General features: G+C 44.7%; 1 protein-coding gene across 1 annotated transcript in view; it reads left to right on the top strand.

Moving 5' to 3' along the window:
* Positions 1 to 2,263: 2,263 nt before the first annotated feature.
* SGPL1 (sphingosine-1-phosphate lyase 1) overlaps positions 2,264 to 27,631 on the top strand; it is a 92,300-nt gene continuing 66,932 nt past the window's right edge. Inside the window, exon 1 of the mRNA XM_040320495.1 lies at positions 2,264 to 2,429. Coding sequence (XP_040176429.1) covers positions 2,418 to 2,429 — 12 coding nt within the window. The 5' untranslated portion in view covers positions 2,264 to 2,417. The remainder of the gene's footprint in view (positions 2,430 to 27,631) is intronic.

Genomic DNA, 27,631 nt, shown 5'->3' with positions numbered 1-27,631 from the left:
AAATGTTTTGGGGGGTGCAAACAAACTGAAAGAAAAACCCCATCAATTGCAGCTACTGTGCCCATCAAACGCACCTACTGTGCCCATAGATTGCTGCTACTGTGCCCATAAATTGCCACTACTGTGCCCATAAATTGCCACTACTGTGCCCATCAATTACCGCTACTTTGATCATCAGTTGCTGCCAGTGTGCCCACCAATTGCTGCTACTGTGCCCATCAGTTGCTGCAAGTGTGCCCACCAATTGCTGCTACTGTGCCCATCAGATGCTGCCAGTGTGCATCCCCCGCCCGCCTGGCACTTACCTGTCTCAGTAGGGCAGCGGGTCACGGCGGCCATGTCCTCCACGTTCCTCGATGTGTTCTCCCGTCCTCTGCTATGATTGGATGCCTGATAGGCGTCCAATCACAGCGCCTGTTGTTTCAGCCAATCAGGTGACAGGTAACAGACCCGAGCACCTCAGTGTTAGGAAAGCAAATATTCATTCCATTTGCTTTCCTAACACAACGATGAGTGAACTGCGAACGCCCAGCATGGCGCCCGCTGTTCACCTTTTTGGACGCCTATTAGAGGCTATGGTTCTAATCCGGTGCTTCCAAAAAATACCCCGCCGCTGTAATTCAGGTGCCCGGCGCCCAGAAAGGGGCCGGCTACCTGAATAGGGGGTGGCGACCATAGATAAGGGGGAGTGGCGATGCATGAATCTATCTATAGTGATAGGTGACAGAAGAGAGGGGGTGGAGACTGTGCGCCCTTTATGGACGCACCGCCACTGCTGGAATGTATTGAAGGTGTATTTAGACATGCTGTGAGATTTTAGTTACCATGGAAGCCTATTAACATACCTATTGAGTTACCTGGCCTGATTAACACCCATGCAGGTTACAGTTTACAAATTACAGGTGCATTTAAAGAAGCAAAAACCAGAAAAACGCACAGATGTGAGGAAACCATGTTATATGGACTGTAGTGTGTTTGTGCATAACTGAAAACACGCTAAAAAAGCATAGGTGTGAACCAGGCCTAAATATGTGTTGTTGATGCATTGTCATAGCTCCCAACTGTCCCTGATTTGAAGCAATGTCCCTCTGTCCCTCTTTCATCCTCATTTGTCCCTCATTTTGGTCTGATCTATATAGTTGTTTATAAAATGCACTTTTTATCTATCAAAAAGTGTTTCCCAATGCTAAATCTTTCATCCAATTTCTAAATTGCTGCATATGTGCATTTTAAAAGCAAATAAAAAGGAATAGTAGTGGTAAAAAAAAAAAAAAAAAACTTGTGGATTTAATTAACCTTTTTTTTGGAGTTACTTCTCCTTTAAGGGGGTGTGGCAGGGGGCGTGTCCCGTGCCTACATACGTTTGTTAGTAGGTGCCCCTCATTCCCATCTCAAAATGTTGGGAGGTATGCATTGTGCATTGTGTAAGTTTTTACAGCGTCTGCTTTGCTTTAAATGATGCCCAGTGTGTAAGGGGGCCTTAGGGTACTTTCACAATGAGGCACTTGGTGCTATTTTTAGCGGCGCTTTACCGTCTTGTTTGCCTCAATTTTTGCCCGCTAGCGGGGAGATTATAACCCCCGCTAGTGGCCGAAAAAGGGTTAAATTTGCCTGCAAAATGCTGCTGCAGCTGTGGTTTGCAGGCGGTACGGCCGCACTGCCCCATTGATTTCAATGGGCAGGGGCGCTATAGGAGCGGTATTTGTTTACTTTTTTTACTGTCCTGCCAGCGCAATGCTCCAGTGTGAAAGCCCTCAATCTTTCACACTGGATAGAAAGGAGTGGCTCTTTCAGGGACTTTTTTAAACGCAATAGCGCCTCAGTGTGAAAGCAGCCTTCCGCAACCCTGTAAACAACGCCGTCCGCTGCGACGCACAATATTGACACAAAGCAGGCGTTTGCGAAGCTTTAAAAACGTAGGTGAAACGCCTGCTTTTAACACTAAACTTAGCCCACTTTTTTTTTGCAGGGTTCAAATGTGCTTTAAAATCCCGCAAACTACAAATGTGATACTGAAGGGTTATGCTGGGACTTCTAGTCCCTTTGCAACGTCTCAGCCAACTCTGAAAGATGTAATGCGCTTCTCACCTCGCCTGCTCTTCTCTCTTTGGCGCACTAGATGGCGCTCCCTCCACCGAGCAGACACAGGCCTGGACTTGCGCCGTTGCCATGTAACGACGTTGGCGTCGTCTCCAAGGGGAAGAAGTGTGGTGAGGAGTCAGACGAGGGGAGGAGGAGGGGGCTGCGGTCACATATGACTGTACACGACACTTCCGGTCGGCTGGTGGAGGAGGAGTGACGGGGACACGGGCAGGAGGGACTGGGAGAACAGCTAGCAATGAGCGGCAGTGCTTTAAATCAGAGGAGGAGATAAGACGAGGCGAGTGGAGTGTCCTATCAGCGTGTGCCCGGCAGACATGGAGCTACAGGTGAGAACTCCTCTATAGTGTGAGGTGGGGGATGGAAGCTCTTCTCTATACAGAGGACAAGTTTCTCATCGCTGAGCCCTTTAATTATTACTTACCCAGACAATGGGCCTTATTATCTAATAACAAGTGGTGGCCAATGGCCATACACCCTTCAATTCTTCTCATGTGAGATCCAATCCCTCAAACCAGAAACAAATCCAATATCCAGAACTTCCTCTCTCATCGATTGACATGGGAGCTGATTGATCAGCGTGGAAAATGATCGATTCTTCTGCATTAATGATTCGCTTCTACATTTTTATTGTATTGTGATGAGGTTGTCTGCTGGAAACTTGCTGGTCATATCTTCCTACTATCCATCAACTTCCACTTCCCTATGTGTGGAATATCGATCAATTGTGTTGATCCTATTAGGAGTGATCGATCGGATAAGAAATGTATCATTTTATTGGAGGATGTAAGACCAACAGACACCTATTGTACAGAAAATCTACTGACACCTGTGTATTGTGTAGGTACATCATTCCAGTACATTGGGGTAGAATCAGGTAGGGGCGCGCACTGATACGGCGGCGCAGCGTACCGTCTTTACGCTACGCCGCCGTAAATTACAGGAGCAAGCGCTGTATTCACGAAGCACTTGCTCCGTAATTTGCGGCGGCGTAGCGTAAAAGGGGCCAGCGTAAGCCAAATGATCCGGTAGGGGGCGTGGATCATTTAAATTAGGCGCGTTCCCGCGCCGAACGTACTGCGCATGCGCCGTCCCTAAAAATTTCCTGACGTGCATTGCGGTAAATGACGTCGCAAGGACGTCATTGGTTTCGACGTGAACGTAAATGGCGTCCAGCGCCATTCACGGACGACTTACGCAAACAACGTAAAATATTCAAATCGGGACGCGGGAACGACGTCCATACTTGACATTGGCTGCGCCTCCTAATAGCAGGAGCAGCCTTACGCCGAAAAAGCCATAATGAAAACGACGTAAAAAACGAACGCCGGGCGCACGTACGTTTGTGAATCGGCGTAAGTATGTAATTTTCATACTCTACGCTGACAACTACGGAAGCGCCACCTAGCGGCCAGCGTGAGAATGCACCCGCACCCGCTGGGAGCTTCGTTCTGGTCCCCCCTTCAACGTCGGCGCCTCCATTGCAACTGTGGGCACCTGGCCGTGACAGCTTTCGGCTTCACAGCCGGGCACTCACTATGCATGCGTGAACGGCGCAGCGCTCCCTGAGTGGACAGGTGATCGCCTGGGGCCTGTCACGTGTCCCAGGTGATCGCCTACAGGGAGGGGCCACTATAACGCGATATGACGTATCGCCTTAGAGATCCCTGGGCGGAAGGAGGAAGTGGGACAGGAAGTCCCACTCCTTCTGAAGCCCCCTCTCCCCCAAGAAAATGACATGCCAAATGTGCCATGTAAGGGGGCGAGGAGTGGATTAAGCGGAAGTTCCACTTTTGGGTGGAACTCCGCTTTAAGCCCCGTACCATTTTGCCGCTAAAGTACCAGGCCACTTTTTGCGATTCGGCACTGTCGCTTTAACTGACAATTGCGCGGTCGTGCGACGTGTCTCCCAAACAAAATTGGCGTCCTTTCTTTCCCACAAATAGAGCTTTCTTTTGGTGGTATTTGAACACCTCTGCGTTTTTTTATTTTTTGCGCTATAAACAAAAATAAAGCGACAATTTGGAAAAAAAAATCAATATTAACTTTTTGTTGTAATAAATATCCCCCAAAAATATATAAAACATTTTTTTTCCCTCAGTTTAGGCCGATACGTATTCTTCTACTTTTTTTTTGTAAAAAATCGCAATAAGCGTTTATTGATTGGTTTGCGCAAAAGTTATAGCGTTTACAAAATAGGTGTTAGTATTTTAGATTTTATTTAATATATTTTTTTTTACTAGTAATGGCGGCGATCAGTGATTATTTTTATTTCGTGACTGCGACATTATGGCGTACACATCAGACACTTTTGACACATTTTTGGGACCATTGTCATTTTCACAGCGATCGGTGCTATAAAAATGCACTGATTACTGTTAAAATGACAGTGTTGATGAAACTAACACTAAGCACTGCATAGTTGTTGGTAGATCTAAAGGAGAGATTGTGCAATGCGACTGTAACCTGTATGGCCAGTTTTAAATGTGTGAGTTTTCTGCTAGAGATTCAGGTCACACATAGCTAATGCAAGTTGCCTTTTTTTTTTTTTTTTTCCATCAATAAACTTTAATGTGTTTTGGCCTTGGCTTACAATGCACAATCTTTCCTACGATTTAAAGTGAATGTAAAGGCAGATATATATATATATATATATATATATATAATTTTATTTATTTTTAATCTTGCTGCATTCTACGCTGTAAGATAAAAAGCCTTCTTTGTGCAGCAGCCCCCCTAATACTTACCTGAGGTCCTCTCTGTCCAGGCGTCCCTCGGCCGTCTGAAATTCTCCTTCCTGATTGGCTGAGACACAACCGGGGCACTATTGGCTCCTGCTGCTTTCAATCAAAGTCAGCTAGCAATCAGGAGAGAGAGGGGGCAAGGCCGGGTCTAGGCTCCTTGTTTGAATGGACACAGGGAGCTGTGACTCAGCATGGGTGCCCCCATAGCAAGCTGCTTTCTGTGGGGGCACTCAACAGGAGGGAGGGGCCAAGAGCAGCAAAGGCAGACCCGAGAAGAGGCGGATCTGGGCTGCTCTGTGAAAATCCACTGCACAGAGGAGGTAAGTATAACATGTTTATTATTTGTATAGGGGGGAGGGGAGGGAACTTTCCAATCACTTTAAGCAGAACTCCAATGTGGAGCTTTTTCCCTTATACCCCCCTCTCCAGCTTGCTGGTCTAGTGACATTGCAGGACATTCTTCTTTCTCTGTGGTGGTGATGGTTGGGTGGACATTCCTCCTAGACTGAGCGACAGTCATGTATTGACACATGAGCACCATTTACTCCTGGAGTACTGTAAGCCCAGCCTGCGTAATGATGCACTTCCATAGTGTGGTTGTGTTTGAAGGGCTGACTGTGGTTACAAGAAAAGGGCAGAATGACGTGACTGTCATCCTGCCCAAAGAGAACTGGTGGTGGTCTGAGGAAGTAGCTGGGGACAGCGCTGGAGTGTGGAGAGGGTAAGTAAGAATTGGCATCTTTTTAATTTAATAAAAGAGGGGGGCACATTATTATTAAGAATATTATGTTTGGTGTCCTGCTTTAAGCACTGAACAGTGGTGAAAAGCACCAGGGGAGGAGTCATGTCCAGATTAAGACGCCTTTCACACTGGGTCGGTTTGCAGGCGCTATAACGCTAAAAATGGCGCCTGCAAAGCTACCTGAAACAGCCGCTGCTGTCTCTCCAGTGTGAAAGCCCCGAGGGCAGTGCGCTAGGAGGACGGTAAAAAAAAGTCCTGCTAGCAGCATCTTTGGAGCGGTGTGTATACCGCTCCTGCCCATTGAAATCAATGGGCACCACGGCTGGGGCTTTGCGCTGGGTTTTAACCCTTTCTCGGCCGCTAGCGAGGGTAAAAGCGGCCGAATGGCATCGCAAAAATTGACAGCAAAGCGACGCTACAAATAGCGATGCTTTACCGCTGACGCCGCCTCCGCCCCAGTGTGATAGTGACCTAAGAGAATGCTGTGCATTGTTATGCTGACCATACATTACACACATGGAAATTTGGCCAGTTCAGCAGGGGCTGGCTGAATTTCAATCCATGTATGACCACTATGGTTGAACAGAAGTAAATCTACCGATGACTTCTGTCCACCTGCCCTGTTGGAAAATGTGCTCTTGATCAGTGCAGCAGGCTATAGACTGCAGTGCTGATCGGTGTACTCCAATGAAGGGGTAGACTATCCACTGGTAGAATACAATGACACAGCTGGGAGGATTCCCCCATCCACATCAAATATCTACTGATTGAATGACCTCTCTATGGCCAGCTTAAGCCATGCTACTGATTATATATATATATATATATATATATATATATATATATATATATATATTTTATATTATATATTCCATTTTGCTTTTACAGCACCTGACACAAGACCGCTGTTTTGTAGAGACCTCGTCAGGAACTTCACCCAAATGGGGAAGTTGCGCTTATTAACATACTCTGCCCCCCGCTGCCACACTTAGCACTTTTTGGGGGGGGCGGGGGGGTGTAGTGGACACTGAAGATGATGGCGCCTGCACCCAAAGCTGATTTGAATAATCGGCTCAGCGGGGGACATCACTGGATCCCTGGACAGGCAAGTGTTCTTATAATAAAAGTCAGCAGCTATAATAGCTGCTGACTTAACGTTTTATTGGGGGGAGACTGGAGCTCCTTTTTAAGCTAGCCATACATTTTAGATGTCTGTTGTTCAATAAAACAAATCGCCTGCTTTCCACCAGCCACACTACACTGCTTGGATGGAGGAATCTAAACTGGCAGCCACAGTACTGGTAGTTTCCTGAGTTTCCCGATCAGCCATTGCATCTGATTGGTGGCTGAACGGTGACTGCATCCAATTTTTTCCACCCTTTTGTCAAGCCTTTGAAGCTGAATAGGCCACATCTTGGGCCAGATTCACAAAAGAGATACGATGGAGTATCTCAGATACACCATCGTATCTCGGATTTTTTCTGGTCCTATCTATGCACCTGATTCATAGAATCAGTTACGCATAGATAGGGCTGAGATCCGACAGTGTCACACTGTGTTACACTGTCGGATCTTTTTTTTGATTTAAAAATGGCGCCGGGGGCGTTCCCGCTGATTTACACTGAATAATATGTAAATCAGCGAGATACGCGAAATTCACGAACGTACGCGGACCCGACGCTGTGTTCTTACGTTGTTTCCGTAGCGGTTTTCCGTCGTATACTTACCCTTTCTAAAAGCAGGGGTAAGTATTGTTAAGTATGGCCGTCGTTCCCGCGTCGATTTTGAAATTTCCTACGTCGTTTGCGTACGCCGATTCACGAACACGCGCGTCGCAAGTCCCGCTCACGTCGCAACCACTGACGTCCTATTGACGTCAGTGGGAGCAATGCACGCCGGGAAATTCCCCGGACGACGCATGCGTATTTAAATCGGCGCGGGAGCGCGCCTGATTTAAATATGACACTCCCCTAGCCGCGGAATTTGAATTCCGCTGGGGGAGTTAGGATCCGCCGTCGCAAGTTTGGAGGTAAGTGTGTTGTGAATTTGACACTTTCCTCACAAACTTGCGAGGGCGGATCTTAATTCACATAGGTTACACGGATCTAAAGATCCGCTAACCTTTGTGAATCTGGCCCCTTGAATTTCAGTTGATGCAGCCAAAGGGCCAGATTCACAAAGAGATACGATGGTGTATCTCCTGATACAACATCGTATCTCTGACTTACTGGTCTTATCTATGCGCCTGATTCATAGAATCAGGTACGCATAGATATGGCTAAGATCCGACAGGTGTAACTGTGTTACACCGTCGGATCTTATTTTCAATTTGAAAATGGCGCGGGGGGCGTTCCCGCTGATTTACAGTGAATAATATGTAAATCAGCGAGATACGCAAATTCACGAACATACGCGGACCCGACGCAGTTTCTTACGACGTTTCCGTAGCGGTATTACTGACGTATACTTACCCCTGCTTCTATGAGGCGCAGCCAATGTTAAGTATAGCTGTCGTTCCCGCGTCGATTTTGAATTTTTTGACGTCGTTTGCGTACGCCGATTCAGAAACCCGCGCGTCGCAAGTAACACTCACGTCAAAACCACTGATGTCCTAGTGATGTCAGTGGGAGCAATGCACGCCGGGAAATTTCGCGGACGGCGCATGCTCATTTAAATCGCCGTGTGAACGCGCCTGATTTAAATAGTACACTCCCCCTAGCCGCGGAATTTGAATTCCGCCGGGGGATTTGCGAGACGCCGCCGCAAGTTTGGAGGTAAGTGGTTTGTGAATTACCCACTTGCCTCTCAAACTTGCGGCAGGGTATCTTAAATCAGATAGATCACGCGGATCTAAAGATCCGCTGATCTACCTGAATCTGGCCCAAAATGTTTATTTTATTGCAGGTATTTACCGTATTTATCGGCGTGTAACACGCACAGGCGTATAACGCGCAACCTAACTTTAAGAGGGAAGTTTCAGGAAAAAAAACTTTCCGCAGCCCCCTGTGTATAACACGCAGGCACAGTTTCCCCTCTATTTTCAGGGTAAAAAAGTGAGTGTTATACGCCAATAAATACAGTACATAGATATTGCACATTCACATCAGTCCCTGCCCTCAAGTAGCATACGATCTAAAGTCCCTAATTCACATGCTAGGGCCAATTTAGATAGGAGCATATCTTTGAAGTGTGGGAGGAAACCCGCACAGGGCAACTTTTTTAAATTCCATGCAGGAGGTGTCATGGTTGGGATTCGAACCAACGACCTAGTGTTGTCGGTCAGAAGTGCTATTCACTAAGCCACCGTGCTGCATACACACATTTTGTGCAAAGTAATCATTGGTCACCGACTTCACACCAGTGCGATTCGACAGTTAAAAATCGCATGACATTTCGTAGCCTATTGCCGGCAAAAAAACTGTTCAAAACGTTGTGATTCTGAAAAAGGTTTCAGCACTCTTTTTTTTTTTTTTTTTTTTTTTTTTTTTTGGCGATTTCATTGCGACTAGCATTGACTTCTGTTACATGAAGCCGCAATGAAATGGCACATCAAAATTGCATTGATTGGCGGCTTTGAAATTGCGCTGCTGTGGTGCAATTTCAAAGCCGCACTTGTGATTATTATTTGTGATTATTTGGAGGGTGAAAAAAATCTGTAATTGTTTTATGTAGGAATTGAATTGCTAGAAGAGATGTTGTGTTGGGGCTGCGATGATCCGTGTCCCCAGATGTTTACTTCTTTTGTTTCTTTGTCGATCACAGAAGTTGTCGCCTGAACAGTCATGGGGTTTTTATGACCTTGTTTTGATTAAGGATTGTGTGCCGGCTCTAACCAAACAAGTTTTTCTGCCCAACTTGTTCATTATACACTTTGGGAAACCAGATTCTTGTCTTGTGCAGCTGAATCATTCTATTTCCGTAGTTCTCATTTGTTGCAGATTTCTTGTGTGTGTAATAAAAAAATATATATACACGCGCGCACACACGATCAAGCAAGAGGATTTTTAACCACTTCAGTACCATGGGTGTTTTTCAGATTTGGTGTTTACAAGACTAAAACTTTTTTTTTGCTAGAAAATTAATTAAAACCCACAAACATTATATATATATTTTTTCTAATACCCTAGAGCAGGGGTCTCCAAACTTTTCAAACAAAGGGCCACTGTATTGTCTTTCAGACTTTAGGAGGGCCGGATTGTGGCCAGCAGGGGGCAATGTCCCGGACCCAGCTCCAGTGAGAAAAAATGTGGCCTCAGGGTTGGTGGTCAGTAGGAGGAGGAGTAGGGCCCCTATCAGTATGAGAAATAGTATCCCATTATTGATATTAGTAGAAGAAATTGTGCCCCATAACAGTTGGAGGAATAGTGCCCCATATGTGGGAGGAATAGTGCCTCATATGTGGGAGGAATAGTGCCCCATATCAGTGGGAGGAATAGTGCCTCATATCAGTGGGAGGAATAGTGCCTCATATCAGTGGGAGGAATAGTGCCCCATATCAGTGGGAGGAATAGTGCCCCATATCAGTGGGAGGAATAGTGCCTCATATGTGGGAGGAATAGTGCCCCATATCAGTGGGAGGAATAGTGCCCCATATCAGTGGGAGGAATAGTGCCTCATATCAGTGGGAGGAATAGTGCCTCATATCAGTGGGAGGAATAGTGCCCCATATCAGTGGGAGGAATAGTGCCCCATATCAGTGGGAGGAATAGTGCCTCATATGTGGGAGGAATAGTGCCCCATATCAGTGGGAGGAATAGTGCCCCATATCAGTGGGAGGAATAGTGCCCCATATCAGTGGGAGGAATAGTGCCCCATATCAGTGGGAGGAATAGTGCCCCATATCAGTGGGAGGAATAGTGCCCCATATCAGTGGGAGGAATAGTGCCCCATATCAGTGGGAGGAATAGTGCCCCATATCAGTGGGAGGAATAGTGCCCCATATCAGTGGGAGGAATAGTGCCCCAAGGGCCGCATAAAGGCTAGCAAAGGGCCACATCTGGCCCTCGGGCCGCAGTTTGGAGACCCCTGCCCTAGAGAATAAAATGGCGATCATTGCAATACTTTTTGTCACACCATATTTGCGCAGCGGTCCTACAAGCGCATTTTTTTGGGGAAAAATTCACTTTTTTTAATTAAAAAATAAGACAGCAATAAATTTGGCCCAATTTTTTTATATATTGTGAACGATAATGTTACGCCAAGTAAAATGATACCCAACATGTCACGCTTACAAATTGCGCCCGCTCATGGCATGGCGTCAAACTTTTACTCTTAAAAATCTCGATAGGCGACGTTTAAAAAATTCTATAGGTTGCATTTTTTGAGTTACAGAGTAGGCCTAGGGCTAGAATTATTGCTCTCGCTCTAATGATCGCGGCGATACCTCACTTGTGTGGTTTGAACACCGTTTTCATATGCAGGCGCTACTCACGTATGCGTTCGCTTCTGCGCGCGAGCTCGTCGGGACGGGGCGCTTTAAAAAAAATTTTTTTTCTTATTTATTTTTATTTATTTTATTTTTTACACTGGGGAAAAAAATAAATGATCACTTTTATTCCTATTACAAGGAATGTAAACATCCCTTGTAATAGAAAAAAGCATGACAGGTCCTCTTAAATATGAGTTCTGGGGTCAAAAAGACCTCAGATCTCATATTTAGACTAATATGCAAAAAAAAAAGAAAAAATTGAAACTGTCATTTTTTCAAATGACAAAAAAAAAAAAAGTTTCTTTAAGACACTGGGCGGGACTGACGTTTTGACGTCACTTCCGCCCAGCAGAGCTATGGGGACGGGTGGGGGTGATTTTTTTCCCTCACTCGCATTCCCACACAGCAGCCGAGCGGACCCGATCGCCTCCGCCGCTACCGACGGCTCCGGTAAGCGGCGGAGGGCGCGGGAGCCCTCTCCCGCCGCCGATAATGGCGATCTCACGGCGAATGCGCCGCGGAGACCGCCGTTATCGTTAACAGAACCGCTCACACTAAAGATGAATACCTCGGTTGTGGCAGCAGCTGCTGCCGTTACCAAGATATCCGTCTTTAAAGTTAGGCCGTATAAAGTCGTACATCGGTCTGGAAGTGGTTAAAGGAATGTATTGTAGCTTGTTCAGCGCTTTGAAGCTGAGTGAATAGAGACTTAAAGAGGTAGAAAATCCAGGAAAAAAAAATTCCCAGCCCCCCTGCAAGGTAATGGCATAGTGTGCTAGTGTGCATCACATGCTAGCACATTATGAAAGACTTGCCTTACAGAGGAAGTAAACCGCAACCCCCCCCCCACCCAAAAAACGAAATTAACCTGCGAGAGAGACAAAATGAGCTAGTATGCATAGCATACTAGCTCATTATGTGGCACTTACCTGAGATCGAAGTCCTCCTCGTTCCCGCCTCCGTCGTCATGTCTCCTTGCATCATCTTCCTGTTATCGGCGATGTGATTGGCCGGAGCGGCGATGACGTCGCTCATGTGCAAAATCACGGCATTAACCCCCGATAATGCCATTGACAAAAGTCACTTTCAGTGCGCCTGTCTAGGGGATACAGGAACAGGCATTGCTACTTGTCCTGTCCCTCCGCTAGGGCTGGGGAAAAATCGCTTTGAATCGAGTTGCGAGGGCAAATCGATTTAGATTTTTAACAAATCGATTTTTTTTTTTTTTTTTTTTTTCATAGGACCGGCGCTCCGCAGACTAAGCCGAAACCGCGGCCTCGCCTAAAAACTTAGGACCGGCGCAGTGTCCATCAGGGAAAAAAAATTTGAATAGTGTATCGACTTTTAAAAAAAAATGGCAGATTTATTTGGGGGCCAAAATCGCCCAGCCCTACCCTCCGCACCTGCCGGCTCCTGTGCTGCCCGCTTCTTCCAGAAGCTTCAATCTGTGGGCAGCCCCACATTTACATGGTGGAAATGAGTATGCAATAGTGGACAGGAGTGCCTTAGAGAAGAGGCTGTGAAGGATTGGCGAGGACAATGTTGTAGCACGTTCCAGCACCCCTACAAATAAGATTGTTTCTGCGGTTGGTCTTTATTTATTTGTTAGGTTTATATACCTAGTGAGACCTCCTTTGCAAGAATGAGTTTGGTTAGAAAGTTATATAACCATTGTATTTAATGAAAAGCTTATTGGCCAACTAGGGTTAAAGGCTAAGTTTTTTTTTTTTGTTAAAAAATAAAAATAAAAATATTTATAATTGCACTTCATTTTGCAGGCGTATAACACGCACCCTTACTTTAAGAGGGGAAGTTTCAAGAAAAAAACTTTCCACAGCCCCCTGCGTATAACACGCAGGCACAGTTTACTCTCTATTTTCAGGGTAAAAAGTGAGTGTTATATGCCAATAAATACAGTAAATAAAAAGCATTTTTTTATTATTATTTATTTACACTGCAGTGTGTAAAGTATTGCATCTGCGATCAGACCCATACAGGCAGATGGTTACTGATGTGCAAGAAGTGTCAATGAACCACACGAGTGCTCACCAGGGCCCGCTCAGGTAATTGAGAACTAAAAGTCACCTGCTGCGGTGGTAGATGGTACTTGTAGTTCTTTCATTCACAAAGCTGTGTAAATGACTCGGCTGTGTGAGCGGAGCCGCGCATAGCTGTGCTGTCTTTAAACTTTGACAGCAGGTGCAGGGAGAAGATCCCCAGCCCTCTGTCACACAGTGGTATGGGGGGGGGGGGGGGTAGGTTCTTTATTGTAACGTGTACATGCTACACCCATATTTAGAGCGTAAAATGTTACAAAAGGTGAACTTATCTTTTAAACACTGACCGGCCCCTAACACTGGTCTGTATCTGTTGTGAAACATTTGTGAGTAAAGTCTACCTGTGTTTAGTATTGCCGAGGCCCATAAAAGGCAAGAGATCAACATGGAAGTGATAAGTGCACATTTCAAAGTTGCCTTTTTTGTATTACTTGTAGTATAAAGGTTCTGATAAAATGGGGATATCTCTGCCATGTTTGAACTTTAAACATTGATTAAGTGGCTTAATGAACTTGTGTCCTACTTTCCAGAGGAGTTTGCCATTGCTGTCCATGAGTTTGCTTTAAAAAAAAGGTTTTACCAGTCAAACGGAGTGTTGTGTTTTTTTTTTTTTCTTAATTAAAATGATTTTATTTGTCATCTCCCTGCTTGGCCTCTTTCACACAGGGCTGTCTGATCAGGTTCGCCTGTCAGTTTTTCAGGCGGTCCTGATCGGCCCCTGTCACACGGTCTGACCGATACGTCCCCATCCATCCATGTCGGATCGGGTGAGATCTGATGAAAACGGACATGCTGTCCGATCTCTCCATAGGAGACAGCAGTGCTGGACAAGCCCCTCCCTGCTCAGTGAGCAGAGAGGGACCTGTCATCCACCGGCTCAGCGGAGATATCTTGTGTCCCTGCAAGGCAGGAAATAGAAACGGTGTATAATATTATTATTATTATTATTATTATTAGTGTCACTTGAGATGTCAGTATCAGTTAGTTCCGACCCAGTGTCAGATTGTATGCTGCACTATCACAGTCCCGCTCTAAGTTGCTGATCGCCACCATTACTAGTATTAAAAAAGAAAATAAAGAAAAACTCCAGTGTGTGTGTGTGTGTGTGTGTGTGTATATGTGTGTGTGTATATATATATATATATATATATATATATATATATATATATATATATATATATATATATATATATATATATATATATATATTATATACCATATTTGGCTTTGTCGGTCGTTAAAACAACAAAAAAAAACCTGGCTCCTAACTTTTTTAGCTGGCTCCTAGATTCCAAGCAAATTTGTCAAGCCCTGCTAACAGCTTTATCTTTGCTTCTGCCTTTAATGTGGATTGCTGGATAAAACGGTCTCTTTCTAGATTAAGCGCGTTGACGCTCTTTAACCACTTGACCACTGGGCACTTAAACCCCCTTCCTAACCAGAAGGGTTTCAGCTTTCGGTGCTCTCACATTTTGAATGACAATTACTCAGTCATACAACATTGTACCCATATGAAATGTTTGTCCTTTTTTTTTCACACAAATAGAGCTTTATTTTGGTGGTATTTAATCACCATTGTTTTTTTGTTTTTTTTTACGCCATAAAAGAAAAAAGACTGAAAATTCTATAATTGGGGGGGGGGGGGGGGCGCTAAGAGGCTGCTCTGCTCTGTTCTTCTTTCATGCAATGAGGGCAGTAAATCTTGTCTGTATCAGTACTGTATGCAGAAATCTTGTAATTTAGGCTGTGAAACTCAGTTTTTCTACTGTTCTCGACCAACTACAAGGCGATAAACTTTATCTTCATATAGGGCTTACATGACCCGGTGTTTCTGTTTATCCCTTGTATCGATACCGGCAGTTTAACTCCATGAATAACTCACTGTAGGAAGACAGACGATGAATCCTTTTGAATGTTCCGTTTTAATGATGGATAATTATAGGTAGAAAAATGTTGCAGTTGTAAGGCACATGGAAGATGTTTAGCATGGAAAGTATACAGGACTTATGAGAGAGAGACAGGAAGTGGAGGAGAATATAAGGAACTACAGTGAGAGAGAGAGAGTTCAGCTGGACAGAAGGGAACAGAGCTTAAAGGAACACTAAAGGCAAAAATGTTTTAAAAAAACAAACAAACATGTTCTACTTACCTCCACTGTGCAGCTCGTTTTGCACAGAGTGTCCCTGAACCCTGTCTTCTGGGGTCCCTCGGCGGCTGTCTTGGCTCCTCCTCGCAAAAGCTTTCCACCTGGTGGAAAGCCTTTGCGAGCGCGCTCCCGTGATACAGCGGCGGGCATAGCCGCCGACTGTATCACTCGGCCCCGCCCCCCGGCGCGCCATGTCATCGGATGTGATTGACAGCAGCGCCAGCCAATGGCTGCCCTGCTATCAATCCGTCCAGCCTAGCCAATCAACAGACAGGCTGGGAACCGATGAGGATCACGGGGACACGCGTGGGACTTTCAAGGGGTGAGGTAAGTAAAACTGGGGTTTGGGGGGGGGGGGGCCTTCACCGTCGGATGTTTTTTTACCGTCGGATGCATTAAGGTGAAAAAACATTTACCTTTACAACTCCTTTTAAAGACACAGAGCAATAATAATTCACATAGTAACACAACATCTCCAATAATATACAGTATCTCTATTCTGTGGATTAGAGATTTTGCTCCCTAACCATATAGCTGTTGTTTTTTTTTTTTGTTGTTTTTTTTTAAGATTTACCACGGCATAAAGATAATTGAGGATAAATTTACTTTTTTTTTTTGTTTTTTTTACTTTTACATATTAACTAAATTATACACCACACTTTTTTTTTTTTTTTTTTTAAGGTTATTGATCGAAACAATAATCAACCAACTAATCGATTATGAAAATTGGTTGCAGCCCTAAGGAATTCCCTCCAAAGTTAGGGATTTTCTGGTGATATTCCAAAATTTGCGTTCTCTTTCGCTCTTGGTGACGACTGCAAACAGGACAAATAGAGGGTGACCTTTCCTAAAGGGGACACAGACAGGTGTTCAAATCCATCTCCAATCTATCCAAAAATAAAAATAAAAAAAATTCCCAGTAATTTTATACTTTAAATAGAACAAATGTTCTGAGTTCTGATCATGTTACTTCAATGCTAGCTAAACCACATTTGCTGACAAAGAAGAAAAACAATAAAATGACTAATAATTTCACTTCTTGTTTTCTAAGTATCACTCATTTACATTGTTCTGATTTTGCTTGGAAAACAAAAGAGGTTGATTTACTAAAGGCAAATCGGCTGTGCACTACAAGCTACAATCTGGGGTGAAGACCTGAAATGAGGGGAAGCTCTGCTGATTTTTATCATCCAATCATGTACAAGCAAAAATGCTGTTTATTTTCCCTGCATGTCCTCCTCAGATCTACAGCGACTGCACCTCCAAGTGCACTTGTAGTGCACAGTGGATTTGCCTTTAGTAGATAACCCTCAATGTGTGACTGACTTTCCAGGTATAGTAGCTGGCCTATTATATTATTATAAGCCCCCCACCCGCAGACCCCCGACAACCAACGGCCAGGGTTGTCGGGAAGGGGCCCTTGTCCTCATCAACATGGGGGCAAGGTGCTTTGGGGTGGGGGGTGCAGGGCCCGCCCCAAGAACCCACCCTCCCATGTTGAGGGCATGCGGCCTGGTGCGGCTCAGGAGGGGGAGGGGCGCTCGCTCGTCCCCACCCCCTTTCCTGACTGGCCGGGCTTGTGTTCGGATAAGGGTCTGGTATGTATTTTGGGGGGGGGGGGACACCCACGCCATTTCTTTCGGCGTGGGGGTTTCCCCTTAACATCCATACCGGACTGAAGGGCCCAGTATGCTCATGAAGTGGGAAACCCATGCTGTTTAAAAAAAAAATAATCGGCGTGGAGTTCCCCCTAATTATTGGGGGATCAATGTCGCACTTCAAGTTGTGGGGCAAAGTCGGATCCACAGTGGTATGACTGTCTTGTCAAAATCGCGGCGACTTTGAAGTCGCACAAGTGTGAAAGAGGCCTTAGGCCTCATGCACACTGGTCGTTTTTACAGCTGCTGCTTTTGGCTTCAGGCATTTTTTTTTCTACAGCCAGTAAACTCCCCAGCGTGTTATCTGATTCACACATTGTTGTTATCAGCGTTTTTGGGCTGGAAAAAAACCCCAGATCTAGCGAGTTTGAAATTTTTTCAACTGTAAAAACGCTCTAACGCAATCAAAGTCCGACAATCGAGAGAGAGGGGGTGGGGCTGAATGGCAGCTTGTTGTCTAAATGGACACACAGAGCTACATCTGGGCTCGGGTGCCCCCATAGCAAGCTGCTTGCTGTGGGGTCACTTGACAGGAGGGAGGGGCCAGGAGCAACAAAGGGAGACCCAAGAAGAGGAGGATCTGGGCTGCTCTGTGCAAAACTACTACACAGAGGAGGTAAGTCTAACGTGTGTTTTTGTTTTTTTTATTAAACAAACATTTTAGAATCACTTTTTAATGTTCTGGATTAACCACTTAAGGACCGCCTCCTGCACATTTACGTCGGCAGAATGGCACGGCTGGGCACAGATACGTCCCCTTTAAGTGCCCAGCCATGGGTCGCGGGCGCGCGCCAGAGACCCGGTCCGAAGCTCCGTGACCGCGCCCGTGGGACCCGATCGCCGACGGTGTCCCGCGATTGGTCACAGGAGCTGAAGAACGGGGAGGTGTGTGTGTGTGTGTAAGTGTGTAAACACACCTTCCTCGTTCTTCACAGTAGCAATGTCACTGATCGTCTGTTCCCTGATATAGGGAAAGGCGATCAGTGACGTCACACGTCCAGCCCCGCCCCCTACAGTTAGCAACACATATGAGGTCACACATAACCCCTACAGCGCCCCCTAGTGGTTAACTCCTAAACTGCAATTGTCATTTTCACAGTAAACAATGCGTTTTTATAGCACTTTTTGCTGTGAAAATGACAATGGTCCCAAAAATGTGTCAAAATTGTCCGATGTGTCCGCCATAATGCCGCAGTCACGAAAAAAAATTGCTGATCGCCGCCATTAGTAGTAAAAAAAAAAATTAATTCCCTGATGTAAAGCGCTGCGCAAACTGTTGGCGCTATATAAATCCTGTAGTAGAATAATAATAATGCCATAAAACTATCCCCTAATTCATGGGTCTTCAAACTACGGCCCTCCAGTTGTTCAGGAACTACAATTCCCATCATGCCTTGTCATGTCTGTGAATGTCAGTGTGTTACAATGCCTCATGGGATGTGTAGTTCTACAACAGCTGGAGGGCCGTAGTTTGAGGATCCCTGCGCCTAATTTGTAAACGCTATAAATTTTGCGCAAACCAATCGTTAAATGCCAATGGTTTACCAAAAATAGGTAGAAGCATACGTATCGGCCTAAACTGAGGAAAACATTTTATTTTTTATATCTTTTTTGGGGGTATTTATAATAGCAAAAAGTAAACAATATTGTTATTTTTTTTTTCAAAATCGTCGCTCTATTTTTGTTTATAGCGCAAAAAAAAAACAAAAAAACGCAGAGGTGATCAAATACCACCAAAATAAAGCTCTATTTTTGGGGAAAAAGGGACGCCAATTTTGTTTTAAAGCCACATCGCACAACCGCGCAATTGTCAGTTAAAGCGACGCAGTGCGGAATCGCAAAAACTGGCCAGGTCCTTTACCTGCATAATGGTCCGAGTCTTAAGTGGTTAAGACAAGTACAGGTATGCATTATAAAGGCATATGCTTTTTTTTTTTGCATATCATGTACGAGGTTTACAACCACTTCATATCACGTGTTTAGGAGTAAGGTTCCCTTTTTTTTAATTTCCAATCTTTTTACTGCTGTTTTTATAATGTGAGAAAATTACAAAACTTCATCAACTGTTCGTATGCCAAAGAAGTACGGAGAAGGTTGGGTGTCCTATTGTCTTACATGAAGATAATATAGTTTAGTCTGTAAATGTTGTTATCTTAGTAAAGTTAGGCTAAGATTAGCCAGTGTTCCAGAAGATAAGCTAGAATTACAGTGCTGGCTGTTGACTAACGCCGTGTCATATTGCAGCCTTTGGCACTTGGATTACCGGTAATGTTGGGCCAGGGTAATACAGTTCACTATTGGAAATGTTGATTAGGTTCACTTATCTGCATATGAAGAGGAACTGAACTCTGGAAGTTGTGCCTGGGGAATAATTCAAAGAAAGCCGTCACCCCGGGGTGGGGCAGGGATAGCCACCTCCGCTGGGAAAAGACAGTAATTATTATTATTATTATTGGCTAGAATAGCCACTTCCTATAATCAAACTTAGAATCCAGCAGGGCGATTGTATCAATTGTCGCCGCCGTGCCATCAATTGTCACCGCTGTGCCCCCTCAAAAACTACCAGTTTGCCCTGTAAAATGCTGCCAGATTGCCCCCTCAAATACCACCAAAACGCTTACCTTTCTCGGGTCAGCCACCCTCCCTCCACTGTCCCGCGATGTCTTCTCCCGCCCTCAATGTCGCTTCAGCCAATCGGGTTACCGGTAACCCGGTGGACCTGATTGGCTGAGACGCGTGTCAGTGTTAACCAGGGAACCCACACCCCGTGCGTCCCCTGGTTAACTGTTTGGAAGCAGATTACTGCCAACAGGCTGTAATCGGAAAGCCTATCGGAGCCAACGGCTCTGATAGACACTTCCAAAGCCAACCAGCTGCTGTTATTCAGATGGTTCGGCGCTCACCAGGGGGCCGGCCATCTGAATAGTGGGTACAGCGGCGCTGGCGACACTACATAGATTCATGCAATGCATGAATCTATGTATTGTTGACTTCAGTGGCGGTGCAGGAGAGAGAGAGGGGGCGGCGCTCCTGCGCTCACTATCGAAGCACCGCCACTGCAATACTATATAGCAGCGATCTCAAACTCAGTTTCAGTTGTGTGTGTGTGTGTGTGTGTGTGTGTGTGTGTGTGTGTGTGTGTGTGTGTGTGTATACACACACACACACACACACACACACACACACACACACACACACACACACACACACACACGTTGGAGGAAAGCTTCAGAATGGCAAAAATGTTTTTATTACGAATTACGTGAGCAGCCTGCAGTTCCTCTTTAAGGCAGTGTTTCTCAACCCGTTTCCAGTCTAGGCAACCTTTAAAATTATAGACAGTCTCGAGGCACCCTATTCTACAATGTAACAAGCTATTCGAATAGCTTTACATAATGCAGCAACACCAACACACGGAGGCGATTTATCCTTCCAAAGCAAATACACATAACTGATGACGTCATTGGTTGTTAGGATGCCAGTGTCTAGAAATTCGTTATGTTGCATAATGAAAAGCCGTGGCTTTGTGTAACCAAGAGGCAGGCTGGATACACCTGATGGCTTTTTGCTAAGCCACCCCTGAAGAAACCTCAGGGAAACCTGGTTGAAAAAGGCTGAATTAAAGCGGGGGTTCACCTGCAATTTTTTTTTAAAAAGCCAACAGCTACAAATACAGCAGCTGCTGGCTTTTAAAACATGGACACTTACCTGTCCAGGTTGCCAGCGACGTCGGCAGCCGAAGCCGAGCGGCTTCCCCCGCCACCATCCTCGGTAAGGGAATCGGGAAGTGAAGCGCTGCGGCTTCACTGCCTGGTTCCCTACTGTGCATGCGCGAGTCACGCTGTGGCGTTCCACTGGTCCCTGTTGTGTTCTGGGAGCCGAGTGTTTCCCAGAATACAACGGGGGGGTGACGCGGAGGGGCCGGACTCCCGCAGGAGTCTATACCCGGAAGTGGTGCAAGTCCCTGTTTTATACAGGTATCTGCACCCCCCCCTGAAAGGTGTCAAATGTGACACCAGAGGGGGGAGGGTTTCGAAAAGCGGAGTTTTACTTTTGGGTGAACCTCCGCTTTAAGAAAACAAAGTTATTGCATGTATCAAATGCAGCTTCCTATTTGTATTTATTTAGTGTGCATTGAATTAGGGCAGCTTTAGGCCCCTTTCACACGGGGCGGATCAGTAATGATCCACCTCCGTAAGCTCAGCGGGGATCGCTCCGTTGATCCCTGCTGAGCCAGCGGATAACAGGGCGGTCCCTGCACACTGTGCAGGGACCGCCCTGTCTTTTCTCCGCTCTCCCCTATGGGGGGGATCGGATTAACATGGACCGTATGTCCGTGTTCATCCGATCCTCAGACGGAAGGGAAAATAGGGTTTTCTTCCGTCTGCAGAATCGGATCATTGCGGAGGCGGACGAGATCGGGTGTCAGCGGATACCCGCAATCTCATAGGGACCAATGTATGTCCCTTTTTCATCCGCACACGGATGGATGAAAAACGGACATACGGTCCGCAGGTGTGAAAGGGGCTTGCACACCCACACTAAAACTAAATCAATACCTAACCCATAAAATAGGATTAGCGTTTACTCTTACCTATTAAAATAAACATTGGAAGTGTTTTGTTTTTGTCCCGGAAAGTGGCTCACTGTGGGATTTAACCCCTTAAGGACCGCCTTGCGCCGATTTGCGTCAACAGAATGGCACAGCTGGGCACAATCGGCCTGAGTTCCATGACCGTGGGACCCAATCGCTGCGGGTGTCCCACGATCGGGTCACAGAGCTGAAGAACGGGGAGAGGTGAGTGTGAATGTCACTGATCGTCTGTTCCCTGTCATAGGGAATGACGATCAGTGACGTCACACACCAAGCCATGCCCCACACAGTAGTAATCACTCCCTAGGAAACGCTTAATCCCTTCAGCGCCCCCTACAGGTTAATCCCTTCACTGCCAGTGTCATTTTCACAGTAATCGGCATCAGTGCATTTTTATAGCACTGATCGCTGTAAAAATTACAATGGTCCCAAAATAGTATCAAAAGTGTCCGATGTGTCCGCCATAATGTCGCAGTCACGATAAAAATTGCTGATCGCTGCCATTTCTAGTAAAAAAAAAATGAATAAAAATGCAATAAAACTATCCCCTATTTTGTAGACGCTATAACTTCTGCGCAAACCAATCAAACGCTTATTGCGTTTTTTTTTTTTTTTTATACCAAATATATGTAGAAGAATATGTATCGGCCTAAACTGAGGAATTTTTTTTATATACTTTTTTGGGGATATTTTTTATAGTAAAACATATTGAATTTTTTTTCAAAATTGTCGGGTCCCCCACCAGTGCTCCTGGCTCGTGCCCCCTCTCCAGACCAGCCTTCTAGCAAGTGCTGGAAGATCAGAGTGAAGAGCGGTGACTGACAGTTACTGCTCTTGGTAGATCGAGAGCTGAGCGATCAGTGCTTACGTTATCTGATTGCTCATTTCTCTTGCAGCACTGAGGGGAGTATGTCTGTCTGTTTTGTGTTTTTTTTTTTTTTTAACGCCCACATTTCTTCTTTTAAACACACCGATGTGACATAATGTACTGTAGGTAGTACATGTACCGGCAAAGATGGTGTTTCTGTGTACAGTGGCAGTAGTATAGCCCGGGTGTGACTAAGGTTGTGATGGCGGTTTTGAAGTGTAGGAAGAGGAAGTGCACACACCATCTGATCAGAGCAATTCTGATGATATGAAAGTATATAGAGAGGAAGTTTCAGAAGTTCTGACAGTAAAATATAAAAGAGCGTGCATTCCAGGAAACGAAAGGAAACCAGTTTCCCCGTCAAAAAGCTGCAGGACACGCAAAGGTTTATGTCATCTGCACCTGAACATGAAGGAAGCCAAACTGCAAGCATCGGGACACACAGTGCAATCTGATGGCTGTACTAAGCAAGCAGACACCAGACAACTTTCTTAAAGTGGACCTATAGTTAACCACTTAAGACCCGGACCATTATACAGGTAAAGGACCTGGCACCTTTTTGCGATTCGGCACTGCGTCGCTTTAACTGACAATTGCGCGGTTGTGCGACGTGGCTCCCAAACAAAATTGGCGTACTTTTTCCCTCACAAATAGAGCTTTCTTTTGGTGGTATTTGATAATCTCAGCGGTTTTTATTTTTTGCGCTATAAACAAAAATAGAGCGACAATTTGGAAAAAAAATCAATATTTGTTGCTATAAAAAATATCCCCCAAAAAGATATAAAAAAACATTTTTTTCCTCAGTTTAGGCCGGTACGTATTCTTCTACCTATTTTTGGTAAAAAAAAAATCGCAATAAGCGTTTATCGATTTGGTTTGCGCAAAATTTATAGCGTTTACAAAATAGGCGATAGTTTTATGGCATTTTTATAATGCGATCAGCGATTCTTCTTTTTTTTTTTTTTTTTTTTTTTTTTTGTGACTGCGCAATTATGGCGGACACATCGGACAATTTTGACAAATTTTTGGGACCATTTGGGACATTTTTGGGACCATTGTCATTTTCACAGCGAAAAATTCTATAAAAATGCACTGATTATTGTGATAATAGCAGATGCAGTTTAGGAGTTAACCACTAGGGGGCGCTGTAGGGGTTAAGTGTGACCTCATATGTGTTTCTAACTGAAGGGGGGTGGGGCTGGACGTGACACGTCAGTGATCGTCTTTCCCTATATCAGGGAACAGACGATCAATGACACTGCCACAATGAACAACGGGGAAGCTGTGTTTACACACACCTCTCCGTTCTTCAGCTTCTGTGACTGATCGCGGGACACCGACGGCGATCGGGTCTGCGGGCACAGTCACGGAGCTTCGGACCGGGTCGCAAGCGCGCACTCTCGCGACCCCACAGCTGGGCTCTTAAAGGGGACGTACAGGTACATGCCGTGCCATTCTGCCGACGTATATCGGTGTGAAGGGTTTCTTAAGTGGATAAAACAGAACTAAAGTTATTTTATTTTATTTTTTTTATATTAAACATACAGTAAAACCTTGGTTTGAGAGCGTTTTGCAAGACAAGCAAAATGATTAAATACATTTTGCCTTGATATACAAGCGATGACTTGATATAAGAGTAGCGTCATGTCACAACTGAGTATAACTGTAGCAATATGGTTACATTTAATGAAGGTACAAAATTTAGAAACTTATTGCTACACTTAGAGGTGCCTCTCTTCTCTTTTATACCCTGTAAAAAAAATGCTTTGCTATACAAGTGCTTTGGATTACAAGCATGTTTCTGGAACGAATTATGCTCTCAAACCAAGGTTTTACTGTACATACAAATATATGTCAGATTAATTCATAAGGTCTCAAAAATAGGAAAACAGACAAACCTTGCACCTCTCGGACTAAAGTATCTTGGCGCAATAGATACATTTTACACATCAAATTGTTTGCCACTAATCCTTAAACTATGGCAGCTTACTTTATACAGTGTCAAATTATCTTTATTTTGCGCACACATTTCTTCTCTTCTTTTACTCCCATCTATCTCCTCTAGCTCCCTCCTCAAACCATCATATAATTGATTACTAGGATCTAGCCAACATGACCATATTTTATCAAACCTTTAGGGCAGGTATATGCAATTACAGCTGGAGGTCCAATCATACCTCTGCCTCTGGGTGTCATGCTTGTGGCTGTCAGAGTCTTGCTATGCCTCATGGGACTTGTAGTCCTGCAACAGCTGGAGGTCCGCTAACTGCATATCCCTGCTTTAGGGTGTACCTCTATGCTTTATATGTTAATTTTTCTCTTTTAAAGTGGTTGTAAACCTTAAATTTGCACTTTTACCTACAGGTAAGCCTATAACAAGGCTTACCTGTAGGTAAAAAGAATATCTCCTAAACCTGTACGGTTTAGGAGATATTCCCCTCGCAATGCGGGCGGCGCATGCGCAGGAGGGATCCACGGCGGAAGATCCGGCAGCCGCCGGACCTTGCCGATTTTAAATCTCCCGCGCGCATGCGCGGGAGTGACGTCATCGCCGCTCCAGCCAATCACAGCGCTGGAGCGGCGCCGCTCCAGCCAATCACAGCGCTGGAGCGGCGATACCCGGAAGACACGCCGGAGCAAGATGACATCTCGCTCGGCGTGAACCAGGTAAGTGTCGTTCACCTCGTTTTGAGGTAAGTATTTCATAATCAGCTATTATGCGGTGCATACTAGCTGATTATGCATTTTGCCTTACAGGTAAAAAAAAAAAAAAAATTATATATGCGGTTTACAACCGCTTTAAATATTTAGTTGCGTTTCTCAACACGTTGTTTATTGGTTGGAGGATCAGCAGATGACCATTTGTGTAAAATAACTTTACATGCTAAATATAAGGATCTTCTCCACACCTCTACTGGCTGTACAGCGTGAAGAAGGCGCATGTTTTGGTGGCCCCTATGTACCTGTAAGTGACTGGTGTGTGTTTGTGTACAGCCTCATGTACCAATCCAGCTATACACATGTCTATGCACATTTGAGCAGTTGGATGCGTACATTAGAGCTGCACGATTAATCGTCAAGAATCGTTATCGCCATCTTTTTCCAGTTGCGATTCTTGACACAGGGTTTCAAGATCTTTGACATGAAAATAATTTTCTCTCTGCACTCAGCCAAAAGTCAAAGTCTAGGCAGCCTGCCAAGTTTTGAAAACCTTCTTTATCAGTGGAAAGTTAAGTCTAAACATTGTATCACATTGACTTTTACATTAAAGGAATAAACTTCTGTATGTAAATTAGTAACATTTAAAATCATTATTTTTTTTGCTAGAAAATTACTTAGAACCCCCAAACATTATATAATTTTTTTAGTAGAGACCCTAGAGAATAAAATGGCGGCTGTTGCAATATTTTATGTTGCACTGTATTTGCGCAGCAGTCTTTTTTTGAAAAAATTACTTTAATGAATTAAAAAAAAAAAACTAGCCAGTAAAGTTAGCCCATATTATTTTTTTGGTATAAATGTAAAAGATTTTATGCCGTGAGAATCGTGAGAGAATCGTGATCTTCATTCTAAGCAAAAACATTGTAATTCTCATTTTGGCCAGAATCGTGCAGCTCTAGCGTACATGCAACACAATCTACTACCTCATCTTCCCCAGTGCTGCCAGCAGTCACATGAGGCTGCAGTGGGTGGGTGTGTCTGGGAATCTCTCCTAGCATGGGTTCTCAGATTACAGCAGAAGGGACTGGAGCGGAATGAAACGCTTACTTTGGATTGAAAAACGTTTTAGCACTTGCAGTGCTTTGAGAAGGTATTCATACCCCTTGAAATGTTCCACATTTTGTCATGTTGCAACCAAAAAACGTAAATATATTTTATTGGGGTTTTATGTGATAGACCAACACAAAGTAGCACATAATTGTGAATTAGAAGGGAAATTATAAATGGTTTTCAACATTTTTTTTTCTCCAAATAAAGATGTGAAAAGTGTGGCATGCATTTGTATTCAGCCCCCCTGAGTCAATGCTTTGTAGAACCGCCTTTCTCTGCAATTACAGCTACAAATCTTTTTGGGGATGTCTCTACCAGCTTTGAATATCTAGAGAGTCACATTTTTGCCCATTCTTCTTTGCAAAATAGCTCAAGCTCTGTCAGATTGGTTGGAGAGCTTCTGAACAGCAATTTTTAAGTATTGCCACAGATTCTTAATTGGATTTAGGTCTGGCCTTTGACTGGGCCAATCTAACACGGGGATATGCTTTGAAATAATCCATTCCATTGTAGCTCTGGCTGTATGTTTGGGGTCGTTGTCCTGCTGGAAGGTGAACCTCTGCCCCAGTCTCAAGTCTTTTGCAGACTTTATAGGTTCTCTTCTAAGATTGCCCTGTATTTGGCTCCATCCATCTTCCCATCAACTCTGGCCAGCTTCCCTGCTGAAGAAAAGCATCCCCACAACATGATGCTGCCACCACCATGTTTCACAGTAGTGGTGTTTTTTTTTTTTTTTTTTCTTCCAAATAGTTTTTATTGAGTATATTTCAAATACATCGGTATGATATTGTAAAGGTGAAAAGCCATAAACAGTATAGAGTATCTCAACGGAGCATAGAAACATGCAGCGGTAAATAGCACACTATAGAGGCCATATAGTCGGAATGCATAAATCAAACAGTGTTGCTGTAACAGAAGACATCTATACTAACAAGAGGGGAGGGGGGAGAAAGGAGGGGGGGGGGTATCCGCAAGGAGGGGGGGTGGGGTGAGAGCGATTCAGAAGGAGCAAAGTTGGGACATAAGTACCTGAGAGTATCAAGAGCATCAAGCATATTCAAGCAAATTCAAGGGTGCATTAATGATTCCATTTGTGGGCGTACCAGTGTTGCCACGGGTTCCACAGGGCCATTATGGTGGAGTGCGAGTGTCTCCCCCTAGCTAGGATGGTCTCATAGGAGTAATGGGTTTGTACCAAGTTCACTAGTTCGGACATGGTGGGGATATCTTTAGATTTCCAGCGTCTAGCAATCAAAAGTCTAGATGCCAGTAGAATGTGTGATGTCACCAGTCTCAAGGGGGGTGGTATATCGTCAATGGTCAGATTAAGGATAGCTAGGTGTGGAGTCAGTGAGATGGGTAGGCAGAGGATTTCTCGTAGCATTGATTCTACTAGTGTCCAGAAGTGTCGTATAGTGGGGCAGAGCCAGAAGATGTGGATGAGAGTGCCTTTGTCGTTACAGTCCCTCCAGCAATTAGGGGAGGTGCGGGGATGGAACTTAGCTACTCTGGATGGTGTCAGG

The sequence above is a fragment of the Rana temporaria genome, chromosome 8, assembly GCF_905171775.1.
Source record: "Rana temporaria chromosome 8, aRanTem1.1, whole genome shotgun sequence".
Taxonomy (NCBI): Eukaryota; Metazoa; Chordata; class Amphibia; order Anura; family Ranidae; genus Rana; species Rana temporaria.
This window is presented reverse-complemented; position numbering and strand designations above follow the sequence as displayed.